Below are 22,438 nucleotides of genomic sequence, written 5' to 3'. Positions count from 1 at the left end.
AATAGATCACATCCTCGGTCATAAATGAGGTCTCACCCACTACCAGAAGGTTGGGATCATTCCCTGCATTTTTTCAGACCACAATGCTTTGAAACTAGAACTCAATCACAAGAGGAAAGTGGGAAAGAACTCAAATACATGGAGGCTAAAGAGCATCCTACTAAAGAATGAATGGGTCAACCAGGAAATTAAAGAATTAAAAAGATTCATGGAAACAAATGAAAATGAAAACATAACTGTTCAAAATTTTTGGGATGCAGCAAAGTCGTCCTAAGAGGAAAGTATATAGCAATACAAGCCTTTCTCAAGAAACAAGAAAAGTCTCAAATATACAACCTAACCCTCCACCTAAAGGAGCTGGAGAGAAAACAGCAAATAAAGCCTAAACCCAGCAGGAGAAGACAAATAATAAAGATCAGAGCAGAAATCAATGAAATAGAATCCAAAAGAACAGTAGAACAGATCGACAAAACTAGGAGATGGTTCTTTGAAAGAATTAATAAGCTCAATAAACCCCTGGCCAGAATTATCAAAAAGAAAAGAGAAATGACCCAAATAAATAAAGTCATAAATGAAAGAGGAGAAATCACAACCCATACCAAAGAAATACGAACAATTATAAGAACACATTATGAGCAGCTATATGCCAGCAGATGAGACACTCTGGAAGAAATGGATGCGTTCCTAGACACATATAAACTACCAGAACTGAACCAGGAAGAAATAAAAAACCTAAACAGACCCATAACCAGTAAGGAAATTGAAGCAGTAATCAAAAATCTCCCAACAAACAAGAGCCCAGGGCCAGAAGTCTTCCCAGCGGAATTCTACCAAACAGTTCAAGAAGAATTAATACCTATTCTTCTGAAACTGTTCCAAAAAATAGAAATGGAAGGAAAACTTCCAAACTCATTTTATGAGGCCAGCATTACCTTGATCCCAAAACCAGACAAAGACGCCATCAAAAAGGAGAATTACAGACCAATATCCCTGATGAACATGGATGCAAAAATTCTCACCAAAATACTAGCCAATAGGATCCAATGGTACATTGAAAGGATTATTCACTATGACCACGTGGGATTTATTCCTGGGCTGCAAGTTTGGTTCAACATCCACATATCAATCAGTGTGATACAATACATTAATAAAAGGACAAGAACGATATGATCCTCTCAGTAGATGCAGAAAAAGCATTTGACAACATACAACATCCTTTCTTGATTAAAACTCTTCACAGTGTAGGGATAGAAGGTACATACCTCAATATCATAAAAGCCATCTATGAAAAACCCACAGTGAATATTATTCTCAGTGGGGAAAAACAGAGCTTTCCCCCTAAGGTCAGGAACACGGCAGGGATGTCCACTGTCACCACTGCTATTCAACATAGTATTAGAAGTCCTAGCCACAGCAATCAGACAACAAAAAGAAATAAAAGGCATCTGAATCAGCAACAAAGGAGTCAAACTCTCACTGTTTGCAGATGATATGATACTTTATGTGGAAAACCCAAAAGACTCCACCCCGAAACTGCTAGAACTCATACAGGAATTCAGTCAGGTGGCAGGATATAAAATCAATGCACAGAAATCAGTGGCATTCCTATACACCAACAACAAGACAGAAGAAAGAGAAATTAAGGAGTTGATCCCATTTACAATTGCACCCAAAACCATAAGATACCTAGGAATAAATCTAACCAAAGAGGCAAAGGATCTGTACTCAAAAAACAATAGAATACTTATGAAAGAAATTGAGGAAGACACAAAGAAATGGAAAAATGTTCGATGCTCATGGATTGGAAGAACAAATATTGTGAAAATGTCATGCTACCTAGAGCAATCTACACATTCAATGCAATCCCCATCAAAATACTATCAACTTTGTTCACAGAAATGGAGCAAATAATCCTAAAATTTGTATGGAACCAGAAAAGACCCCAAATAGCCAGAGGAATGTTGAAAAAGAAAACCAAAGCTTGTGGCATCACAATTCCGGACTTCAAGCTCTATTACAAAGCTGTAATAATCAATACAATATGGTACTGGCACAAAACAGATGCATAGATCAGTGGAACAGAATAGAGAACTCAGAAGTGAACTCTCAACTCTATGGTCAACTATCTTCGATAAAGCAGGAAACGTCCAATGGAAAGAAGTCTCTTCAACAAATGGTGTTGGGAAAATGCGACAGCCACGTGCAGAAGAATGAAATGGAACCATTTCCTTACACCACACACAAGAATAGACTCAAAATGGTTGAAAGACCTCAGTGTGAGACAGAAGTCCATCACAATCCTTGAGGAGAACACAGGCAGCAACCTCTTTGATCTCAGCTGCAGCAGCTTCTTCCTAGACACATTACCAAAGGCAAGGGAAGCAAGGGCAAAAATGAACTATTGGGACTTCATCAAGATAAAAAGCTTTTGTAGAGCAAAGGAAACAGTCAACAAAACCAAAAGACAACCGACAGAATGGAAGAAGATATTTGCAAATGACATATCAAATAAAGGGCTAGTATCCAAAATCTATAAAGAACTTATCAAACTCAACACCCAAGGAACAAATAATCTAATCAAGAGTTGGGCAGAAGACATGAACAGACATTTCTGCAAAGAAGATATCCAAATGGTCAACAGACACATGAAAAAGTGCTCAACCTCATTCGGCATCAGGGAAGTACAAATCAAAACCACAACGAGCTACCACCTCACACCAGGTAGAATGGCTACAATTAACAAGTCAGGAAAAGACAGATGTTGGCGAGGATGCAGAGAAAAGGGGAACCCTCCTACACTGTTGGTGGGAATGCAAGCTGGTGCAGCCATTCTGGAAAACAGTATGGAGGTTCCTCAAAAAGTTGAAAATAGAGCTACCCTATGATCCACCAATTACACTACTGGGTATTTACCCCAAAGATACAATTGTAGTGATCCGAAGGGGCCCCTGCACCCCAATATTTATAGCAGCAATGTCCACAATATCCAAACTATGGAAAGAGGCCAGATGTCCATCGACAGATAAATGGTTGAAGAAGAGGTGATATATATATAGATATATATATATATAGATATGTCTATATATATCTATATATATCTATATATCTATCTATAGTGGACTAGTATGCAGCCATCAAAAAATGAAATCTTGCCATTTGCAATGACATGCGGATGGAACTAGAGGGTATTATGCTAAGCGAAATAAGGCAATCAGAGAAAGAATTATTATCTCACTGATATGTGGAATTTGAGGAACAAGACAGAGGATCATAGGGAAAGAGAGGAAAAAATGAAATATGAAGAAACCAGAGAGGGAGACAAACCATAAGAGACTCTTCTTTTTTTTTTTTTTTAAGATTTTATTTATTTATTTGACAGAGAGAGACACAGCGAGAGAGGGAACACAAGCAGGGGGAGTGGGAGAAGGAGAAGCAGGCCTCCAGCTGAGCAGGGAGCCCGATGTGGGGCTTGATCCCAGGACCCTGGGATCATGACCTGAGCAGAAGGCAGATGCTTAACGACTGAACCACCCAGACGCCCCAGGAGACTCTTAATCTCAGGAAACAAACTGAGGGCTGCTGGAGTGGAGGGGGGCTGGGAAGGATGGGGTAACTGGGTGATGGACACTGGGGAGGGTATGTGTTTGGTGAGCACTGTGTATTATATCAGATTGATGAATCACAGACCTGTACCCCTGAAACAAGTAATACATTTATATGTTAATAATAAAAGAAAAAATATTTAAATGTTCGCACTTGTAGGAAGCTGGACAGCTAAGGAGTAAATCAGACATGTATAAAGTGAGGTCTGTTATGGGGGTGGTCATACAACATTGTCATAAAAAATATGGTAGCAGCCTAACTGACCATCAAGAATATTACAATATGTTATTGTTCAGTGGAATGCAGTACAGTCGTTAGGAGGGCTGAGTCAGAAACGTTTTCCTTTTCTGAACTCTATGGTCTGTTTGCACTGTTCTCACTAGGGTTTTAGGCTGCTCCCTCCGATGTTGGTGTCAGTCTCTGTCTTCACACGGCCCAGCCTGTGGGCTGTGTAGGGACGTGGGGCATGGCCCGCTTCCCCAGGTACGGACACTAGCCCCTGTGGTCTCAGAGCCTTTAGCACTGAGCAGCTGCTGCTTCATTCTGCTGTGAAGCTCTGAGGGGCTGAGGTTTGGGCAGTATCTTCTCTGTATTTTCTGCACGTTCTTCTCACAGGTGCAGAAATGAGCCTATTAACATAATGACATAAAAGGACCACCTGGGTCCCTGTGGTGGCTCTCAGGATGGTGTCAGCATGTCAGTATTCCCTTATGACTAGTCTTTGAAGAGATGGGCCCTTGGCTCACCCTCCTCCTTTCCTCCAATTTCTCCAGGCTCGTGATGTTATCTTCCCTTCAGCCGCCCACTTCTGTCTTAATCACACCACAACACTTTACAAACTAATGTGTCCATTTAAAATTTTCAGCCTGTCAGCCAAGAAGAAAATGATAGATGTCTTAGTGGGACAAGCCAGAGGGTTAAGTAGGGATACACTTGGGAGGAAGGGGAAACCAGTGTTGGCAGAAATAGAAGCTGCCTGTGTTTTGCAAGGAAATGTGGAATTTCAAGCTGAAATTGATGCTATCTCTGTTTTCTGCATTTGGGCGGCGCCATGCGCTCTGCATGTCCCTGGGAGGGGAGATGAGCATGTCCCTGTGAGAAGGTGGCTCCTAGGATGTTGTAACAGAGCTTTGGTTGGTTTTTGGAGAGGCCTTGCTCTAACAAGATCTGGATGCTGAGAAGGATCCAACCCTGCAGAGGGCCCTGAGGGCCGAGGCTCTGTCATGAGATAGGGGTGGGTGGGGTGTATGGCAGGCAGCTTAGGGCCAAGGTGTGAGGGGGCGGTCAGGAAGCAGACGGAGAATGGTGGCTGGTGGAGAGATGTTACCCTAGTCCAAGCAGGAGGTGGTGCCTTGGACTAAGTAGCGCTGACAGAGATGAAGAGAAGTAGATGCATTCAGGGGATATTTTGGAAGTGGACTTGACTGGACTTGCTGATGACCTGAAGATGGATGGTGAGAGAAAAGGAAGACCCAAAGATCTTTCCTAGGTTTCTGGCAGTTGGTGAGTGGAGGTGTCAGTTTTTGAAGTCAGGGAGGGCTAGATTTAGGGAGGTTAAAGGGAAGAGGCCTTCATCCCTAGGGCGTGTGTCCACTCCTCTTCCCAGGTCTGTTTGTGCCACATGTCACAGACCTTGCTGTGAGTGGGGGAGGATGCTGCCGTGCTGAGTGTTCTGGCAGCAGCCAGGCTGGCTTCACAGTTCACTCAGCGGAGGCAAGGGTTGTGGGAGTTGAGAGGGGGTGGGGGGTGGGTTGGAGGATCACGTTGCCCCCCATTGGTTAGGGTCAGGATTTTCGCTGCTGTATTTTAAGCCTCGTGATGATGACCAGGAGTGAAGAAGACCAGGCATCATTGTTCTGTCTGCTGTGTTGCTGAGACTACCATTTTTTAAAATATTAAGTAATGTTTTTTTTTTCTACAGATAATGAGTTGCAGTCATAGTCTCAGGGGTCACTCAGCAAGTGTTTCCTTTGCATGCGCTGTGACCTGGGCTGTGCCTGGCCTCGGTCAGGGAGGAAGGTTCTTGGTGCAGCAGGATGTGAGTGTAGGCCTTGCTCCAGAGAGGCCTGAAGGTGTTGGCTGGGCACTGGGGTGCAGACAGGCACCAAGAGCCAAGAGCCAGAATCGCCTGATCTGGGCAAGGAAAGGGCACTCCCGCAGGTTTGGGAGTATGACCAGTGAGGCACAGAGGGTAGAGAGGAGGCTGAAGCTGTTGAGGCACAGGCAGGTAGCCTCAGGCACCTGCCCTCTTCCCTCCTCCCACTTGGCCAGAGATTTCTCACCTGCAGAGGAGAACCCCGAGTGGCACTTGCTTCAGAGAAGGGAAGTGGGAGATGAAAGCACCTGGCTCAGTGCTGCCACTGGGAAGCCCCTCAGCTCAGACAGGTGATGCTTATGGTGGGACATGAGGCCCAGGCAGTTAACAGACTCTGCCTCATTCCCACATCCAGGTGACACCCACACTCTGTGGACCCTGAGAGAAACCTGTTCTGTGAGCTGCTGGTTGAGTGAAGCTGGCCACAAGTGTAGACCAGCTTGCCTTTTAATCTCAGGGCAGTCGAGGCCAGGACACACATCAGGAGCCAGGGGGCTGCCACCCCCACATGGCCTACATGAGGACACCTTTTAATGTTCCTAACCCATACTTCCCTAATCCTCTGTTCTTTTTTTTTTTTTTTTAAAGATTTTATTTTTTTATTTGACAGAGACAGAGACAGCGAGAGCAGGAACACAAGCAGGGGGAGTGGGAGAGGGAGAAGCAGGCTTCCCGCTGAGCCGGGAGCCCGATGTAGGACTCGAATCCCAGGACCCTGGGATCATGACCTGAGCCGAAGGCAGTCGCTTAACCAACTGAGCCACCCAGGCGCCCCCCTAATCCTCTGTTCTTTAGAGTGTGAACCTTTCATTTCTGTTGTCTTGCTCACCTTCATTCCTCTCACTACAGATGGCAACTTGAACTTGACCGTGCTAGGACCATGCCCTTGGAAAATGGGCATACACTGTGATTCTGGCTGGTATATGGGTGCAGGCTGCCCACCTCCTCCAACCCTACAAAAAGGCATGAGGTGGACAATTTCTTTTTGAGGGGGTGGGGGGGAGGGGCAGAGGGAGAGAGAGAATCTCAAGCAGACTCTGCACTGAGCACAAAGCCCAGTGTGGGGCTCAGTCTTACCACCCTGAGATCATGACCTGATCCAAAATCAAGAGTCGGATGCTTAACTGACTGAAGCACCCAGGCACTCCAAGGTGGATAGTTTTTTAAAGAATTAGATTAAATAGGGGCACCTGGGTAGCTCAGTCGGTAAAGCGTTTGACTTAGGTTCAGGTCATTATCTCAGGGTCCTAGGATTAAGCCATGTTGTTACAAATGGCAAGATTTCATTCTTTCTCTTTTTATTTAAATTCTAGTTAGTTAACATACAGTGTAATATTAGTTTCATGTGTACAATTTAGTGATTCAACACTTCATACATCACTGTGTGCTCATCACAACAGGGGCCCTGTTTAATCCCCATCGCCTATTTAACCCATCCCACCCCCCCACCACCCCACCACTCCCCCTCCAGTAACCCTCAGTTTGTTCTCTATAGTTAAGGGTCTGTTTTCTGGTTTGCCTCTATTTTTTGCCCCCTGTGTGCATCTGTTTTCTTTCTTTCTTTTTTTTTTTAAAGGAATCAGTCACCCCTTTTATTTCTGTGTCTTTGCTTGAACTGTTCATCTCATCTTTTCTTCTCCTATTCTTGGACTGAGTAATACACCAAGGGATCCCCTGGTTTTCAGTCCAACAGACTCAGAATGATTTACACCACCATCTTTCCTGTGTCTCAGGCTCGTTGAGGACAGAGCCTGGGACTTCTCAGTCTCTATTATCATGGGATCTAATTATACACGTTCGTTCTGCAGGTGAAATTTTAGCTGGAAATGAATGAGAGTTACACGCATCTGTTTTATTTCTTAAATTCCACGCATGAGTGAAACCAAGTGGTGTTTGTCTTTCTCTGACTGATATTTTCGCTTAGCATAATACTCTCTAGCTCCATCCAAGTTGTTGCAAATGGTAAGATTTCATTCTTTTTTTTTGGCTGAGTGATATTCCATTGTGTGTATGTGTGTATATATATGTATATACACACACACCACATCTTCTTTATCCATTCATCATGGACATTTGGGCCCTTTCCCTAGCTTGGCTATTGTGGACATTGCTGCTATAAACATCAGGGTGCATGTGTCCCATCAAATCACTATGTTTGTATCCTTTGGATAAATATCTAGTAATGTAATTGCTAGGTCCTAGGGTAGTTCGATTTTTAACTTTTTGAGGAACCTCCATACTGGTTTCCAGAGTGCGTGCACAGGTTTGCACTCCCACCATCAGTGTAAGAGGGTTCCCCTTTCTCCACTTACTCTCCAACATTTGTTGTTTCCTTTGTTGTTGATTTTAGCCATTCTGACTAACCTCCTCCAACCCTACAAAAAGGCATGAGGTGGACAATTTCTTTTTGAGGGGGTGGGGGGAGGGGCAGAGGGAGAGAGAGAATCCCTGAATCCCTGATGATGAGTAATTTTGAGCATCTTTTTTCTTTTTTTTTAATTTTTAATTGTTATGTTAATCACCACACATTACATCATTAGTCTTTGATGTAGTGTTCCATGATTCATTGTTTGTGCATAACACCCAGTGCTCCATGCAGTACGTGCCCTCTTTAATACCCACCAGCAGGCTAACCCATCCTCCCACCCCCCTCCCCTCTAGAACCCTCAGTTTGTTTTTCAGAGTCCATCGTCTCTCATGGTTCGTCTCCCCCTCCAGTTTCTCCCCCTTCATTCTTCCCTTCCTGCTATCTTCTTCTTTTTTTTTTTCTTAACATATATTGCATTATTTGTTTCAGAGGTATAGATCTGTGATTCAACAGTCTTGCACACTTCACAGCGTTGAGCATCTTTTTATGTGTCTGTAGCCATCTATATGTCTTCTTTGGAAAATTGTCTGTTCATGTCTTCTGCCCATTTTTTAACTGGATTATTTGTTTTTTGGGTGTTGAGTATTATAAGTTCTTTATATATTTTGGATATTAAGCCTTTATCAGGTGTGTTATTTGCACATACCTTCTCCAATTTCAAAGGTGCCTTTTAGTTTTGTTCATTGTTTCCTTTGCTATGCAGAAGCTTTTTGTCTTGATGAAGTCCCAATAGTTTATTTTTGCTTTTGTTTCCCTTGCCTCAGGAGACATATCTAGTAAGAATTTGCTACAACTGAGGTCAAAGAGGTTTCTGCCTGTGTTCTCTAGGATTTTGATGAATTCCTGTTTCACATTGAGGTCTTTCATCCATTTTGAGTTTACTTTTGTGTATGCTGTAAGACAGTGGTCCAGTTTCATTCTTCTGCGTGTGGCTGTCCAGTTTTACCAACACCATTTGTTGAAGAGACTGTCTTTTTTCCATTGAATATTCTTTACTGCTTTGTCGAAGATTAGTTGACGATGTAGTCATCAGTCCATTTCTGGGTTTTCTATTCTGTTCCATTGATCTGCGTTTCTATTTTGTGCCAGTACCATAATGTCTAGATTATAAAGTTTTGTACTGTAACTTGAAGTCCGGAATTGTGATGCCTCCAGCTTTGCTTTTCTTTTTCAAGATTGCTTTGGCTATTTGGGGTCTTTTATGGTTCCATATGTCCATTTGCATGATAAATATTTCTCCATCCCCTCATTTCAATCTGCAGGTATCTTTAGGTCTAAAATGAGTCTCTTGTAAAAAAAATAAAGAAAAAGAAAGAAAAAATTTAAAAGCAAGTAAATAAAATGAGTATCTTATAGGCAGCATAGAGATGGGTCTTGTTTTTTTAATCCATTATAATAGCATGTCTTTCGATTGGAACATTTAGTCCATTTATATTCAGAGTAATTATTGATAGATATGTATTTAGTACCTAGTTTTTACTTGTTTTGTCATTGTTTTTGGAGATTTTTTCCATTCCTTTCTAGTCTTTGTTGCTTTTTGTCTTTCCTTCCCACTCAAAGAGTCTCTTAATATTTCTTGCAGGGCTAGATTGGTGGTTACGAACTCCTTCAGTTTTTGTTTTCTGGGAAACTCTTTTATCTCCTCCTATTGTGAATGCTAGCCTTCCTGGATAGAGTATTCTTGGCTGCAGATTTTTCACACTCATCACATTGAATTTATCATGCCAGTCCCTTCTGGCTTGCCACGTTTCTACAAAGAGTCTGCTGCTAACCTTATGGGTCTTCCTTGTAAGTTAGGGACTTCCTTTGTCTTGCTGCATTTAGGATTTTTTTCTTTATCACTATATTTTGCAAATTTAATTATAATATGACTTGGCCTGCTTTTATTGATTTTGATGCAGCTTCTCTGGTTTTTAAAGCCCAAAGTTACGGGGATTAGTTCTCCCCACGTGAGTTCCCTGGTGCCTGTTTCTCTGCCCTCTTTGGACACGCAGCTCCCTCTTCTTGCGGTCAGCCTCCCTCTGCCTTTCTGACCTTCCTAATATTTCAGATGTAACTTCTTCTCTATGTTTCATCGTGGAGTTTGTTCTTCCAGTCTTCAGATCGCTCTCTGAAGCGATTGACTTGGAGGTGGATGATATCTTGGAGATGGGATGGGGGTGAGCCGAGGGTCCTCCTCCAGCATCTTCCCAAGCTCCTGAGGCCATTAGATATCACTGATGTTTTTCATGGTTTCCTTTTGAAACATTAAAATTTATTATCAAGCAAAAAAACTCACACCAAATCCTAGCATTTAAATGCACATTGTGGTGCTTTAAGGAGGAGTTAGGAAGAGGAAGGTGTATCTAAGCTGATGATCAAAATATGCCCCTTTCGAGTGGGATTGTGGTTGTAGGCAGGGGTTGTAGGCTTGGGCACAGGATGGGCACTTGGCAGGGCTTCCAAGCTGGTCAGTGTTTGGTAATTGTTTAGTCCCAGACTTTGTGTTTTTCGGTTCTAGGACCACCCACACATTTTGCTTGTCCAGAAGGACTCATAGACTCAGTCAGTTGTACTCACAGCTATAGTTCCTTATTGCTGAAGGATACAAAGCAGGACCAGTAAGGGAAAAAGATGCATCAGGTGGTGATCGAACCAGGCACAGGCTACCAAAGATGTCCCTCATGGGGATTGCATGGGACGTGCAGTTTTTCTGCCCAGAGAACAGAAGCCCACTCAATTGCTCATGTCCAAGGCTTTCACTAGGGCTGGGTACATAGGCACATGCCTCCTGTCTTGACTGTTCACAGTTATTAAAACTCCAGAACCCCCAGAAGGAAAGGAGCCCCCATAAATCACTACTTGTACATCCTACGTAAACAAGTTGTATAGCATGGTTAAATGTCCCAGTAGTAGAAAACAACCTTATCAGTTGGTAACATTCCAAGGGCTGAATTCCCAGGAATTGCAAGCAGGCCTCCTGAAGATACTCAAGAGCTGCTGTGCTGATTCTTCTGAATCCCTTTCTGATGTGGTTTTTGGTGTATATAGAGGAAATATTTAAGACAATGATAAAGGGGGCAAGGGGAGGATTCGGGGAACCTAAATGGAGGTGAGGTTGATACACTTCAATCGAAGTGGTAAAATGTTGGTAACAGTGGATTGTGATAACTCATATAATGTATAATATAAGACCTAGAACAACCACTAACACATCTGTGTGAAGAGATACTCTTGAAACTACTATAGGTCAACCACAGTGAAATTCTAGAAAATGTTGAAGTGACCCAGAAGAAGTCAGGAAGCATGAAACAGACCGTACTTAGATATCAATAATTAGATTATGTATAATTACTAAATGTAAATGTACTAAATGTAAGTGGTCTAAATACAGTGAAAATACTGAGGTTTGGCAGAGTGGATTTAAAAAGCATGATTGAACAAGAAGCGTACTTCAAATTAATGATATTGGTACGTTGAAAGTAAAAGGATAGATAAAGATATATTATACAAACATTAATCAGAAGAAAGGAGTGACTGTATTAATATAAGATAAAGTAAGGACGCCTGGGTGGCTCAGTTGGTTAAGCATCTGCCTTCGACTCAGGTCATGATCCCAGGGTCCTGAGATCGAGTCCCGAATCGGGCTCTCTGCTCAGTGGGAAGCCTGCTTCTCCCTCTGCGTGCCGCTCCCCCTGCTTATGCTCTCTCTCTCTCTGACAAATAAATAAATCTTAAAAAAAAAAAAAGAAATCTAAAAAGAAAGTAAACATTTTTAAAAAATAAGATTTTGAAGCAAAGACTATTAATCAGAGACCAAGAGAGACATTATATAATAGGATCAAGCAACCAAGAAAATATGGCAATCCTAAATGTTTGTGTACCAAACAACAGAACTTCAAAATACTTGAAGCAAATACTGACATAAATGAGAGAAATGAACAAGTCCACAATTATATTTGGGGAATTCATCATTCTTCTTAGTCATCAATAAAGTCAGTAGACAGAAAATCAGCAACAATAAAGAACTAAACGGCATCAACCAAAAGGATATTGTTGACGTGTAGAACACTCCACCCAACAACATCAGAACATACATTGTTTTCAAGTGCCCATGGAGCGTTCCCCCCCAGATAGACCATATTCTGGGCCATAAAACAAACCTCAAGAAAATTAAAAGAGTTCTCTGACCATAGTGGACTCAAACTAGAAATCAGTAATAAAAAGATGACAAGAAAATCTCCAAAGACTTGAAATTAATACATTTCTATATGATCCATGGGTCAAGAGGAAGTCTGAAGGGAAATTGTTTTAAAAGACACCTAACTAAATGAAATGCAAATATATCCGAATTTGTGGGATGCCGCTGAAGAAGTGCTGACACGGAAACACACAGTACTGAATGCTTATTAGGGGTCCTCCTGCCTAGTGGGCGCCATGTCCTTAGACAAGCTTGGAGGTCCCCTCCTGCAGGAAACCACCCTGATTACCTTTGTCACCTACTCCCCCTGTGGGGGCTGCTGTCTCCAGCTCCCTTCGTGTCCCTGAGAAGACAGTTTCCCTGCTCCGTCGCTCTCTGTCCTCAGATGTCTCCCCCTGGAGACTGGGAGCAGCTCTGAGGATGTAGCAGTGAGGATGTGCTTGTTTCTCATTCCAGGACCTCAGATGGCTTCTGTGGAACTGGCAGTTTGATAAATCTTTGAAATTTGTTTCTTTTTTCTGTTTTAATAAGCTTGCTTGTCATGTCTTCATGTTGAAGACATAAATACCAGTAAGGGCAAGTCTCACAAATTCTCTGGTGTTCTCCACCTTAAGGGCGCTGTATATTGATTGCATCTTTGGTGCAGCAATTCTTCATCTTGTGTGCACAGTAAGCACGTTGAGAACTCTGGAGATTTCATGAAGCACTTACGTTCTTTATCCCCCAGGCTTTGAACTTGGCGTACTCTAGCATTTATGGCAGCTACCGGAACTTCGTGGGGCCTCCTCACTTCCAGGTCATCTGCCGGCTGCTCGGCTACCAGGGCATTGCAGTGGTCATGGAGGAGCTGCTGAAGGTCGTGAAGAGCCTGGTAGGTTTCCCTCCATGGACCTCCTTTACATGGTGAAGGGTTCTGCACCCAATTGTAATGTGGGGAGGGGCATAAAGGATTCAGACACTCCACTGAGCAATTGGGTACCAGCTGGGTGTCCTTCAGTTCAGCTCAATTCTAGCACTGTTTACCTGGAGGTAGGTAGCATCAGATTCCACAGTTTAAGGGCTTTCACCCACAAGACTGCCCCGTGCCCACTCCCACTCAGTCTCCAGTGTAATTTGTCACCTGTGCCTTTGACCCACTGGCTATAAGTCAGAGGTTTCTACAGCCCCCTCCTTGGGTTCAGTTATCTGCTAGGACAGCTCACAAAACTCAGGAAACCAGTTTACTCACTAGATTACCAGTTTGTTACAAAGGATACAAATCAACAGCCAGATGAAGAGATACATAGCTAGAGGTCCCAAAGAAAGGAGCTTCTGTCTTCATGCAGTTTGGGTCCCCTCACGGGGACCTGTGGAACTGTTCCAGTTCCCCAACTTGTAGACTCCCCAAACCCCACCCTATTAGGTTTTTATGGGGGTTTCACTACATCAGCAGGACTGATTAAATCATTGGCCTTTGGTGACTGAATGAACCTCTAGCCCCTTCCCCGTCCCCAGGAGTCTGGGGGTGGGTCTAAAAGTCCCAAATCTTACCATGGGGTTGGTTCTCCTGGCAACCAGCTCCCATTGGTGGGTGCTTTCCAAAAGTCACCTCATTAACATAACCAGAGACACCTTGAAGGCTCTCTTAGGATAATTTGAAGGGTTTCAGGGGCTCTGTGCCAGGAACAGGTACAAGACTAAATACTAAAAATATGTATTTTTTGTTATAAATCACAGTATCACATGCAGCCTTGAATTCACTGGGGTGGAAAAGCCAGGTCCATGTTATTTTAACTAATTCACAGAAAAAGTTAAGTGCCAAAATACAGATTTCCTTTTAAGAAAATGTGGCCTTTATATCCAAAAGTAGTCTTCCCCACCCCCTTACAGGGCTGATGGTGTGTGCCTTTCCTGGGTACCAGGGGTTAAACTGTGAATAAAGGATTCAGACACTCATCTGTGTAACTTCAGATTGAGGTCAGAAGTTATGTGCAGAAGTCTTTTATTTAAGTCTTTTTGGAAAGAGTAAGTGAGAAAATGATGTTTGTAGGTTATCACAGATTAAGTTTTCTTTTCTTTTTTTTAAGATTTTATGTAAGGGGCGCCTGGGTGGCTTAGTCATTAAGCGTCTGGCTTCGGCTCAGGTCATGATCCCAGGGTCCTAGGATCAAGCCCCACATCTGGCTCCCTGCTCGGCGGGAAGCCTGCTTCTCCCTTTCCCACTCCCCCTGCTGTGTTCCCTCTCTCTCTGTCAAAAAATAAAATCTTAAAAAAAAAAAAGATTTTATTTAAAAAATAAATACCAGAGAGAGAGTGAGCAAGCACACAAGCAGGGAGCGGCAGGCAGAGGGAGAAGCAGGCTTCCCGCTGAACAGGGAGCCCAATGTGGGACTCAATCCCAGGACCCTGGGATCATGACCTGAGCTGAAGGCAGATGCTTAACTGACTGAGCCACCCAGGCATCCCTAGATTTAGTTTTCTTTCTTTCTTTTTTTCTTTTTTTTAAGATTTTATTTATTTGAGAGAGAATGAGAGACAGCACATGAGATGGGGGAGGGTCAGAGGGAGAAGCAGCCTCCCCACCGAGCAAGGAGCCCGATGCAGGACTCGATCCTGGGACTCCAGGATCGTGACCTGAGCCGAAGGCAGTTGCTTAACCAACTGAGCCACCCAGGCGCCCTAGATTTAGTTTTCTATGTGTTATTTCTGTTAACTGAGAAAGAACTTCATAAAATCTTAATCTTTAATCTTTTCCCATTATTTTAGTCATTTTTAAAAAAGGTTTCATTTGTTTATTTGAGAAAGAGAGCATGAGCGGGGGGAGGGACAGAGGCAAAGGGAGAAGCACACTCCTCGCTGAGCAGGGAGCCCGATGTGGGGCTCAATTCCAGGACTCCGGGATCATGACCTGAGCCGAAGGCAGACGCTTAACAGACTGAGCCACCCAGATGCCCCTATTTTAATTGTCTTTCTGTGATTGAGCCTATTTCTTTAAGATTCTTTAGGTCTTTTCCATCCTTAAAGCTGAATTTGTGGCCACATAGTTAAAGTGGCAATCCATCAAGGAGATGGTATGATTATTAACAATGTAAAGCAAAAGCTGACAGAATTCTAAGAAGTTGACAAAATTCTTTTTGGATCAGAAATCAATTAGAATATTGGGGCGCCTGGGTGGCTCAGTTGGTTAAGCGACTGCCTTCGGCTCAGGTCATGATCCCGGAGTCCTGGGATCGAGTCCTGCATCGGGCTCCCAGCTCAGCGGGGAGCCTGCTTCTCTCTCTGACCCTATCCCCTCTCATGCTGTTTCTCTCTCTCTCTCTCTCTCTCTCAAATAAATAAATAAAATCTTAAAAAAAAAAAATTCATTAAAAAAAAAAAAAGAAATCAATTAGAATATATAAAAGTTGGGTCTTTTGACACAGCCATGACTACATGACCCACTTGGTCTCTGTTAGGACCTTCAGCTAAAGCCTCTGCCCCAAAACACATAACTTGGAAGGTGTTAGGTGCATGAGGTGACAGAGTCCAGTGTTGGAGCTGCAGCAGGTCCAACAGAGGAATACAGAAACCACCCCGTGAGGATGTTTGCTTCCCCAGGGCCACTGTGCTCACCAAAGTTGGATGCAACTTGAGCTCCTCGCCCTCCCGTTGTCACATCTCAGACCGTTTGCCTCCTGAGAGAGGAATTGTGTTTTAGAACATGCATTTAAGTCACCCTGGCGGGGGTTGTTTTCGTTCTGTGGATAGGATTTCCTTTCCCAGCCAAAGTGATTTTCAGTCCTGCCCATTGCCATGTGTTTTACTAACAGACTCCTTTTTAGAAGCCCCATGCAGCACTCACAACCTCTGGGACAGTGGCGGCCAGTGGCTGATGCAGCCTCTCTCTCCTGCAGCTGCAAGGCACAATCCTGCAGTACGTGAAGACGCTGATGGAGGTGATGCCCAAGATCTGCCGCCTGCCCCGGCATGAGTATGGCTCTCCTGGTGAGTGCAGCGCCTCCCGGGGCTGCAGGTGTTCAGACTGCAGCCTGGGAAAGCAAGTCAGAATTTACTGATAAGGATAGGATCTGCTTTCCCTAGGTGGGAGGAGGCCGGGAATCCAATCATAGTCTGATTGTTTCCACTAGAACCAACCAGCCAGCCTTCCAGCTGGGAGCAGGTGTGTGGGAAGGTGTGTTGGAATCACCACATTTGAGTGAGGAAGCTGGCAGGGGGAGGCAGCACCCTTTAGTCACCGATGGGTGATGGGCCTCTGAACCCTGTGAGGCCTTGACTCCTGGACAGCACGGGGACCTTGAAGATCACCAACCAGGGAGGGACAGGGAGCTCACCTGCCAGGTCCAGCTGGGACCTGACCTGCTGGGCTGAGGAGTTTGAAACCTGTTAAGTCTCTAACTTTGTTCTTCTTAGAGTTGTTTTGGCTCTTCTAGGTCTTCATGACCACATAAATTCTGGAGTCAGCTTGTGGATTTTTGACTGGGTCAGCATTTGAATGTGTAGATCAAATTAGGGAATTTTAACTTTCTTTCTAGTTTTTGTGCCTGGTCTTTTTGTGCCCTATTGCACTGTGCAGGATCTCTAGGACAGTGATGAAAATGTGTTGTCTTGCTCTGGAGCTCAGGGAGAAAGTATGCAGGTTTTACCACTGAGTATGACATTAGCTGCAGCAGGTGTTTTATAGATGTCCTTTATCAAATTAAGTATGTTCCCTTCTATGCCTGTGAAGGGATACTGAATTTTATCCAAACCTTTTCTGTTTCTGCTGGAGGTGACAGTGTGGTCTTTCTCCTTTATTCTGGTAATGTGGTGCCTCCTCAGAAGATACAGGGTTGGTGGAGAAAGGTTTTGGAGCCAAGGCCCAAGACCCAGGGGATGGACAAACAAGAAAGGTGTTGGGGTCAGGGGACATGTGGCCATCTCCATAGCAGGCCCAGTGGCAGTGTCCGAGGATGTTCCATGGCCAGCACGAGTGTGCCCAGCCGTAGACCCCAGGCTGTGCCTCCAGCCTCCCCAGTCCCCCTGCTCACTCTCTGCTACCGTAGGCATCCTAGAGTTCTTCCACCACCAGCTGAAGGACATTGTTGAGTATGCAGAGCTGAAGACCGTGTGCTTCCAGAACCTGCGGGAAGTGGGCAATGCTGTCCTCTTCTGCCTACTCATCGAGCAAAGCCTGGTGAGTGCTCAGCCCAGCCAAGCCCCAGGCCGTGCAGAGTCATTCACTACAGAAAAAGGCATTTTTTAGAGGCCTGATTTATTAGGGTTATTTAATGGGGGTAAAGCACCATTCTTTTTTTGGGTGTGACTATTTAGACTTTAATTTGTATTTGTTTCCTGTAACTGAAAAACAAAAATGCAATGTAATTCATCATTTAAGAATGTTTTACTGTGTGAGTACCGTGGAGCATTTTATTATGTAGTATCTGCACAAACATATGTGACATATATGTAGGGTATAAAGCACGGCTGCCCAGGAGAGCTGTTTGCGTGATGGAAAGTTCTGTTCCTGAGGCTGTTGAGTACTTGAAGTGTGTTGGAGCACGCTGGGGCAGGGTCTTGTTGAGGCCACAGTGGTGTCCAAGATCTCAGCTCTCTCAGATAAAAAGATTGCAGGGCAAAAAACAAAAAAGTGTGACTGAAGAACCAATTTTTAAGTTTTGTAGAATTTTAATTATTTTATGTTTAAAAAGCTACATATGTCCCATGACTACTGTAGTAGACAGCATAATAAAGTAAATGCTGAAAGCTTACCACTACTGAGAAATTGCCCCAGGGGACACCGGTTCTCTCCACTGATTGCCTTCTTGTGGTGTCATTTAGCCTTCTCTCAGTCCCCTCATGACAACTGAGCATTCTGAATTGGAAAACCTAGTGACTGTAACAGAATCTCTTCTGGCCTTCCTCTGATTTTCTCTCTGTGACTAAGGAGGTAGGCATCTTCGTTTGTTGCTTGCTCTTCCTATTCTGTTAAATCCACCATTGTGTCTTTTACCTATTCTTCTACAGCTTGTTTATAGAAGCTCTTTGTATAACCTTTGTGTGTTACGCACATTGCAAATACTTCTCCCTGTTTGTGGTTTGTCTTTTCACTCTGATAGTGGTGATTTTTTTTATAAACTGATACTCTTAATTTGACTGTAGTCTCTTTTTTGGTATAGTTAGCACTTTTTGTATCTTTTTAAAGAAGTTCCTTCCTACCTAGGGGTCATGAAGATATTCTGTTTTCATATGAAGGTTTTAAGTTTTGCTTTCTATATTTAAGTTCATAATCCTTCCGGAATTGTTTTTTTGTGTGTGAAGTAGGAGTGGATGATGTTTCTTTTTTTCCTCTATGGGGTTGATCGGTTGTCTGTCCCTCCTCCAGTGGCTGAAGGACCCCTCCTTTCTGTGGATGCACTGGTCAGTGTCCAGGCTTTCTGCCATGACCCATTGGTCATATGTCTGTCCACGGCATAACAACACATTCTTATTCATTATAGCTCTAACTTAAGTCTTGCTACCTGACAGGACATGTTCTCTTACTGTATTCTTCTTCAAGGGTATGTAGCATCCTTATATATCTTTGCTCTGCTCTGAAAGTATCAGCTTGTCAAATGTATTGAAAAAGCAAACAGGCATTTCAGTGTTAATTGGTTATGTCTCTAGACCTATTTGAAGAGATCTTTTGCTATGTTGCTTCTTAAAGCAGTCTCCTTTCTTCAGGGCCCTGGGACCTTGGCAGGGGCAAACAGGCATTTCAGTGTTAATTGGTTATGTCTCTAGACCTATTTGAAGAGATCTTTTGCTATGTTGCTTCTTAAAGCAGTCTCCTTTCTTCAGGGCCCTGGGACCTTGGCAGGGGCAAACAGGCATTTCAGTGTTAATTGGTTATGTCTCTAGACCTATTTGAAGAGATCTTTTGCTATGTTGCTTCTTAAAGCAGTCTTCTTTCTTCAGGGCCCTGGGACCTTGGCAGGAGCAGGGTCCCATATGGGCACATGGGACCATGGTGCCCATATGCACTTCAGGGCATGGGATTCAGACTGCCACGCTTCTAGGGGCCGAGCCACTGGATTGGCCACCTTACATCCAATTACAAAAATAAAAAAAATAAGTTAAAAAAAAAAAACATTGTCAGGTAGTCCAAGGTTGGATGTGGATACTCTGAGAGCTCATGGCCTCCCATCGGACCTGCATCTTTTGACTTTCCCCTTTGTTGCTACGTTGCTGGGTCGACCCTTTCCACGTAGTGACAAAGTCAGGGAACCCTAGGCCATCTGCAAGTCAGCATGGACTCTGAGTGAGCAGCCCCTCATGTGCTACCCTCTCCACAGCAGGAGTGACGGCGTGAGGTGGAGGACCCACCAGAATCACAGGCTGCGCTGGGCAGTCCTGCAAAGAGCAGGCAGGCTGGCCGTGGGGCTGGCAAGCAGCTGACATCCAGGGCAGCCTTGCTCTAGGAACGTTAGGGAGAACTGAATCTTCTACTGCAATATCTGTGAAATTTTTTTAAAAAGGTTTATATAGTTTAGAAAGAGCACGTGCGACCAGGGGGTGGGGCAAAAAGAGAGAGAGAGAAGCAGACTCCCTGCTGAGAGCGGAGCCCAACATGGGGCTCCGTCCCATGACCCTGAGATCATGACCTGAGCTGAAACCAACAGTCAGACACTTCACTGACTGAGCTACCCAAGCACCCCGTATTTGAATTTTTTGTTTTATAGATTTTATTTATTTTTTTGCTAGAGAGCACAAGCAGGCAGAGAGGCAGGCAGAGGGAGAGAGAGAGAGAAGCAGGCTCTCTGCTGAGCAGGGAGCCCAGTGTGGGGCTCGATCCCAGGACCCTGGGATCATGACCTGAGCTGAAGGCAGACGCTTAACTGACTGAGCCACCCAGGTATCCCTATTTGTGAATTTTTAGCAACCAGATAAGTTAGGAAGAATTACTTTATTATTTTTTTTAAGATTTTATTTATTTTAGAGGGAGAGCAATAGAGAGAGCATGAGCAGGGTGGAGGGGCAGAGGAGGAGGGAGAAGCAGATTCCCCACTGAGCAGGGAGCCCAACGCAGGGCTTGATCCCAGGACTCCGGGATCATGACGTGAACTGAAGGCAGACACTTAACCAACTGAGCCACCCAGGCGCCCCAGGAAGAATTACTTTAAATCGTAATCTCTTATCATGAATTTTAAATATTTAGTATAGGAAGATTTCCTTCATGTATTGACTTTTCCTGAACACACAACATAAAGTGCAATTCTTCTTGTCTACATGTGTCTAAGTCTGAAAGTGCCTTTCAGTCCCTGGCTTTGGGTTATGGCAGGGAGCCCCAAGTTTTACTGAGGGAGGACTGCCTTATGGAATTGACTTACTTAGTGGCAGGGAATCATTAGAAGGCTGGTTTTTTCTCTGGTTTAGCTGTGCTTTTAGGAAGTAAGATAAACTATCAAAAGCTTTTCTTCACCTATGAAATAGAAGAAGTCAAAGATCCTTGTATGGACATAAAAGAATTATAGAACCATAGGAGTTTGATGCTGGAAGAGCAGAACTCATCTCTCATCAGCTCAAAGGAACAGTCTACACCCATTGTCAGCTCAACAGTTGGACACTTATTGGCTTTTGGATGGAGTGTGATGCTGTATTAGAAACTTAGAAAAAGGGGCGCCTGGGTGGCTCAGTCGGTTAAGCATCTGCCTTCAGCTCAGGTCATGATCCTAGGGTCCTGGGATCGAGCCCCACGTTGGGCTCCTTGCTCAGCGGGGAGCCTGCTTCTCCCTCTCCCTGTACCTGCAGCTCTGCCTACTTGTGTGCTCTCTGTCAAATAAATAAATAATCTTTAAAAAAAAAAAAAAAGGAACTTAGAAAAAGAGAGATCTGAAACCAATGTGATCCTTGCTGCCTTGTTCCTTCAATTATGCCTGTTGCATATCTCTCAAGACAAGCAAATCCCTTGTGAGAGTTGTTCAGCACTCTTAAAGACCTCACCACAATCCAGTAGGAATTGGTGGCTCAACAGTGGAGGGATCCTCTAGGCCTCGGGCCTGGTGAGAGCTGGGTCTCTAGCACCCAGTTGACACAGATCCCCCTCATCTTCTCCCTTCTAAGACTAGGCTTGTGTCTTAGGTATATACTGTTGTGCTTAGCTCCTTTGAGTGGCAAGCACAGTACTGGGCACCTAGGAAAAATGTTATAAAGAGTTGTCAGTTGATTTGAAAGCAAACTTTGACTTATGAATGTATGAATATTTCTGAAACAGTGAATGAAAAGAGCATCACCTGGGGCACCTGGGTGGCTCAGTCGTTGGGCGTCTGCCTTTGGCTCAGGTCATGATCTCAGAGTCCTGGGATCGAGCCCCGCGTCGGGCTCCCTGCTCCGCGGGAAGCCTGCTTCTCCCTCTCCCCCCTGCTTGTGTTCCCTCTCTCGCTGTCTCTCTCTCTCTCTCTCAAATAAATAAATAAAATCTTTGAAAAAAAAAATTAAAAAAAAAAGAAAAGAGCATCATCTACATCTTAGTCAAGTGCAGCAGATTCTGGGGCCTGTGCCTGAGGCATAGTGAACACATGCCTGGCTCTCTTACAGACACAGCAGCCCTGCCCTGTAGGGATGCCTGTCACCACCCCTCCTCACGCCCTCTTCTCACTGTCACCCCTTCACTTCTCCCTTCTCTGGATTCCCTTGTCCGTGCACCTTGTGCAAGTGGTGAGAAGCCAGAATTTCTGTGTTGGGCAGGTCTGCTGCCAGATCAGGCCCCAGACTGGAATTTTGTGGTGTTGCTTTTGTCCTTTTGGAAGTAGGAGGTGCTATTTCCTATAGGTCCATCAATGTGAAACTCTCCAAGGTCGAAGACAACATGGCTATTCTCACTCCCGTCTCAGATGATTATGCCCAAATCCCACCAAACCTAAGGATAGTTTTGAAGACTCCAGACACTGATCTCTTCTTGGTGCTTATTTTGGACTCTCTGAGGAAGGTAGTAATATGTTTTGGTATTTGTGTGGGTTCCCACTATTATAAATGGAGATACTCAGGGTAAATCAGATTGTCACATTAGAAAAGTGGGGTAACTGTGACCCAGCTGCCAGGGCAGCAAGCATGTGGGTGGGACCCCCAAGGGCCTGACCATGCTGCCATGCAGTCAGTAGTGGCCCCAGCAGGCACCAGGATTGGATTCAGTAGCCAAAAATGTTGACCTTACTTATTCTGAATCTGTGCATTGCGTAGATACATTTAACTTTCTGAA

General features: G+C 44.1%; 1 protein-coding gene across 5 annotated transcripts in view; it reads left to right on the top strand.

Moving 5' to 3' along the window:
* CYFIP1 (cytoplasmic FMR1 interacting protein 1) overlaps nt 1-22,438 on the top strand; it is a 135,546-nt gene that overhangs the window by 91,033 nt on the left and 22,075 nt on the right. For all 5 annotated transcript variants that reach the window (XM_064570052.1, XM_064570051.1, XM_064570048.1 and 2 more), the window contains 3 exons: nt 12,974-13,117; nt 16,119-16,209; nt 17,268-17,398. In XM_064570052.1, the coding sequence (XP_064426122.1) occupies nt 12,974-13,117; nt 16,119-16,209; nt 17,268-17,398 (366 nt within the window). The remainder of the gene's footprint in view (nt 1-12,973; nt 13,118-16,118; nt 16,210-17,267; nt 17,399-22,438) is intronic.

The sequence above is a fragment of the Mirounga angustirostris genome, unplaced genomic scaffold (genome assembly GCF_029215605.1).
Source record: "Mirounga angustirostris isolate CCGP_5_RB_7025 unplaced genomic scaffold, mMirAng1.0.hap1 SCAF_9, whole genome shotgun sequence".
Classification (NCBI taxonomy): Eukaryota; Metazoa; Chordata; class Mammalia; order Carnivora; family Phocidae; genus Mirounga; species Mirounga angustirostris.
The sequence above is the reverse complement of the archived record's forward strand: the minus strand, read 5'-3'. Positions and strand labels throughout refer to the sequence as shown.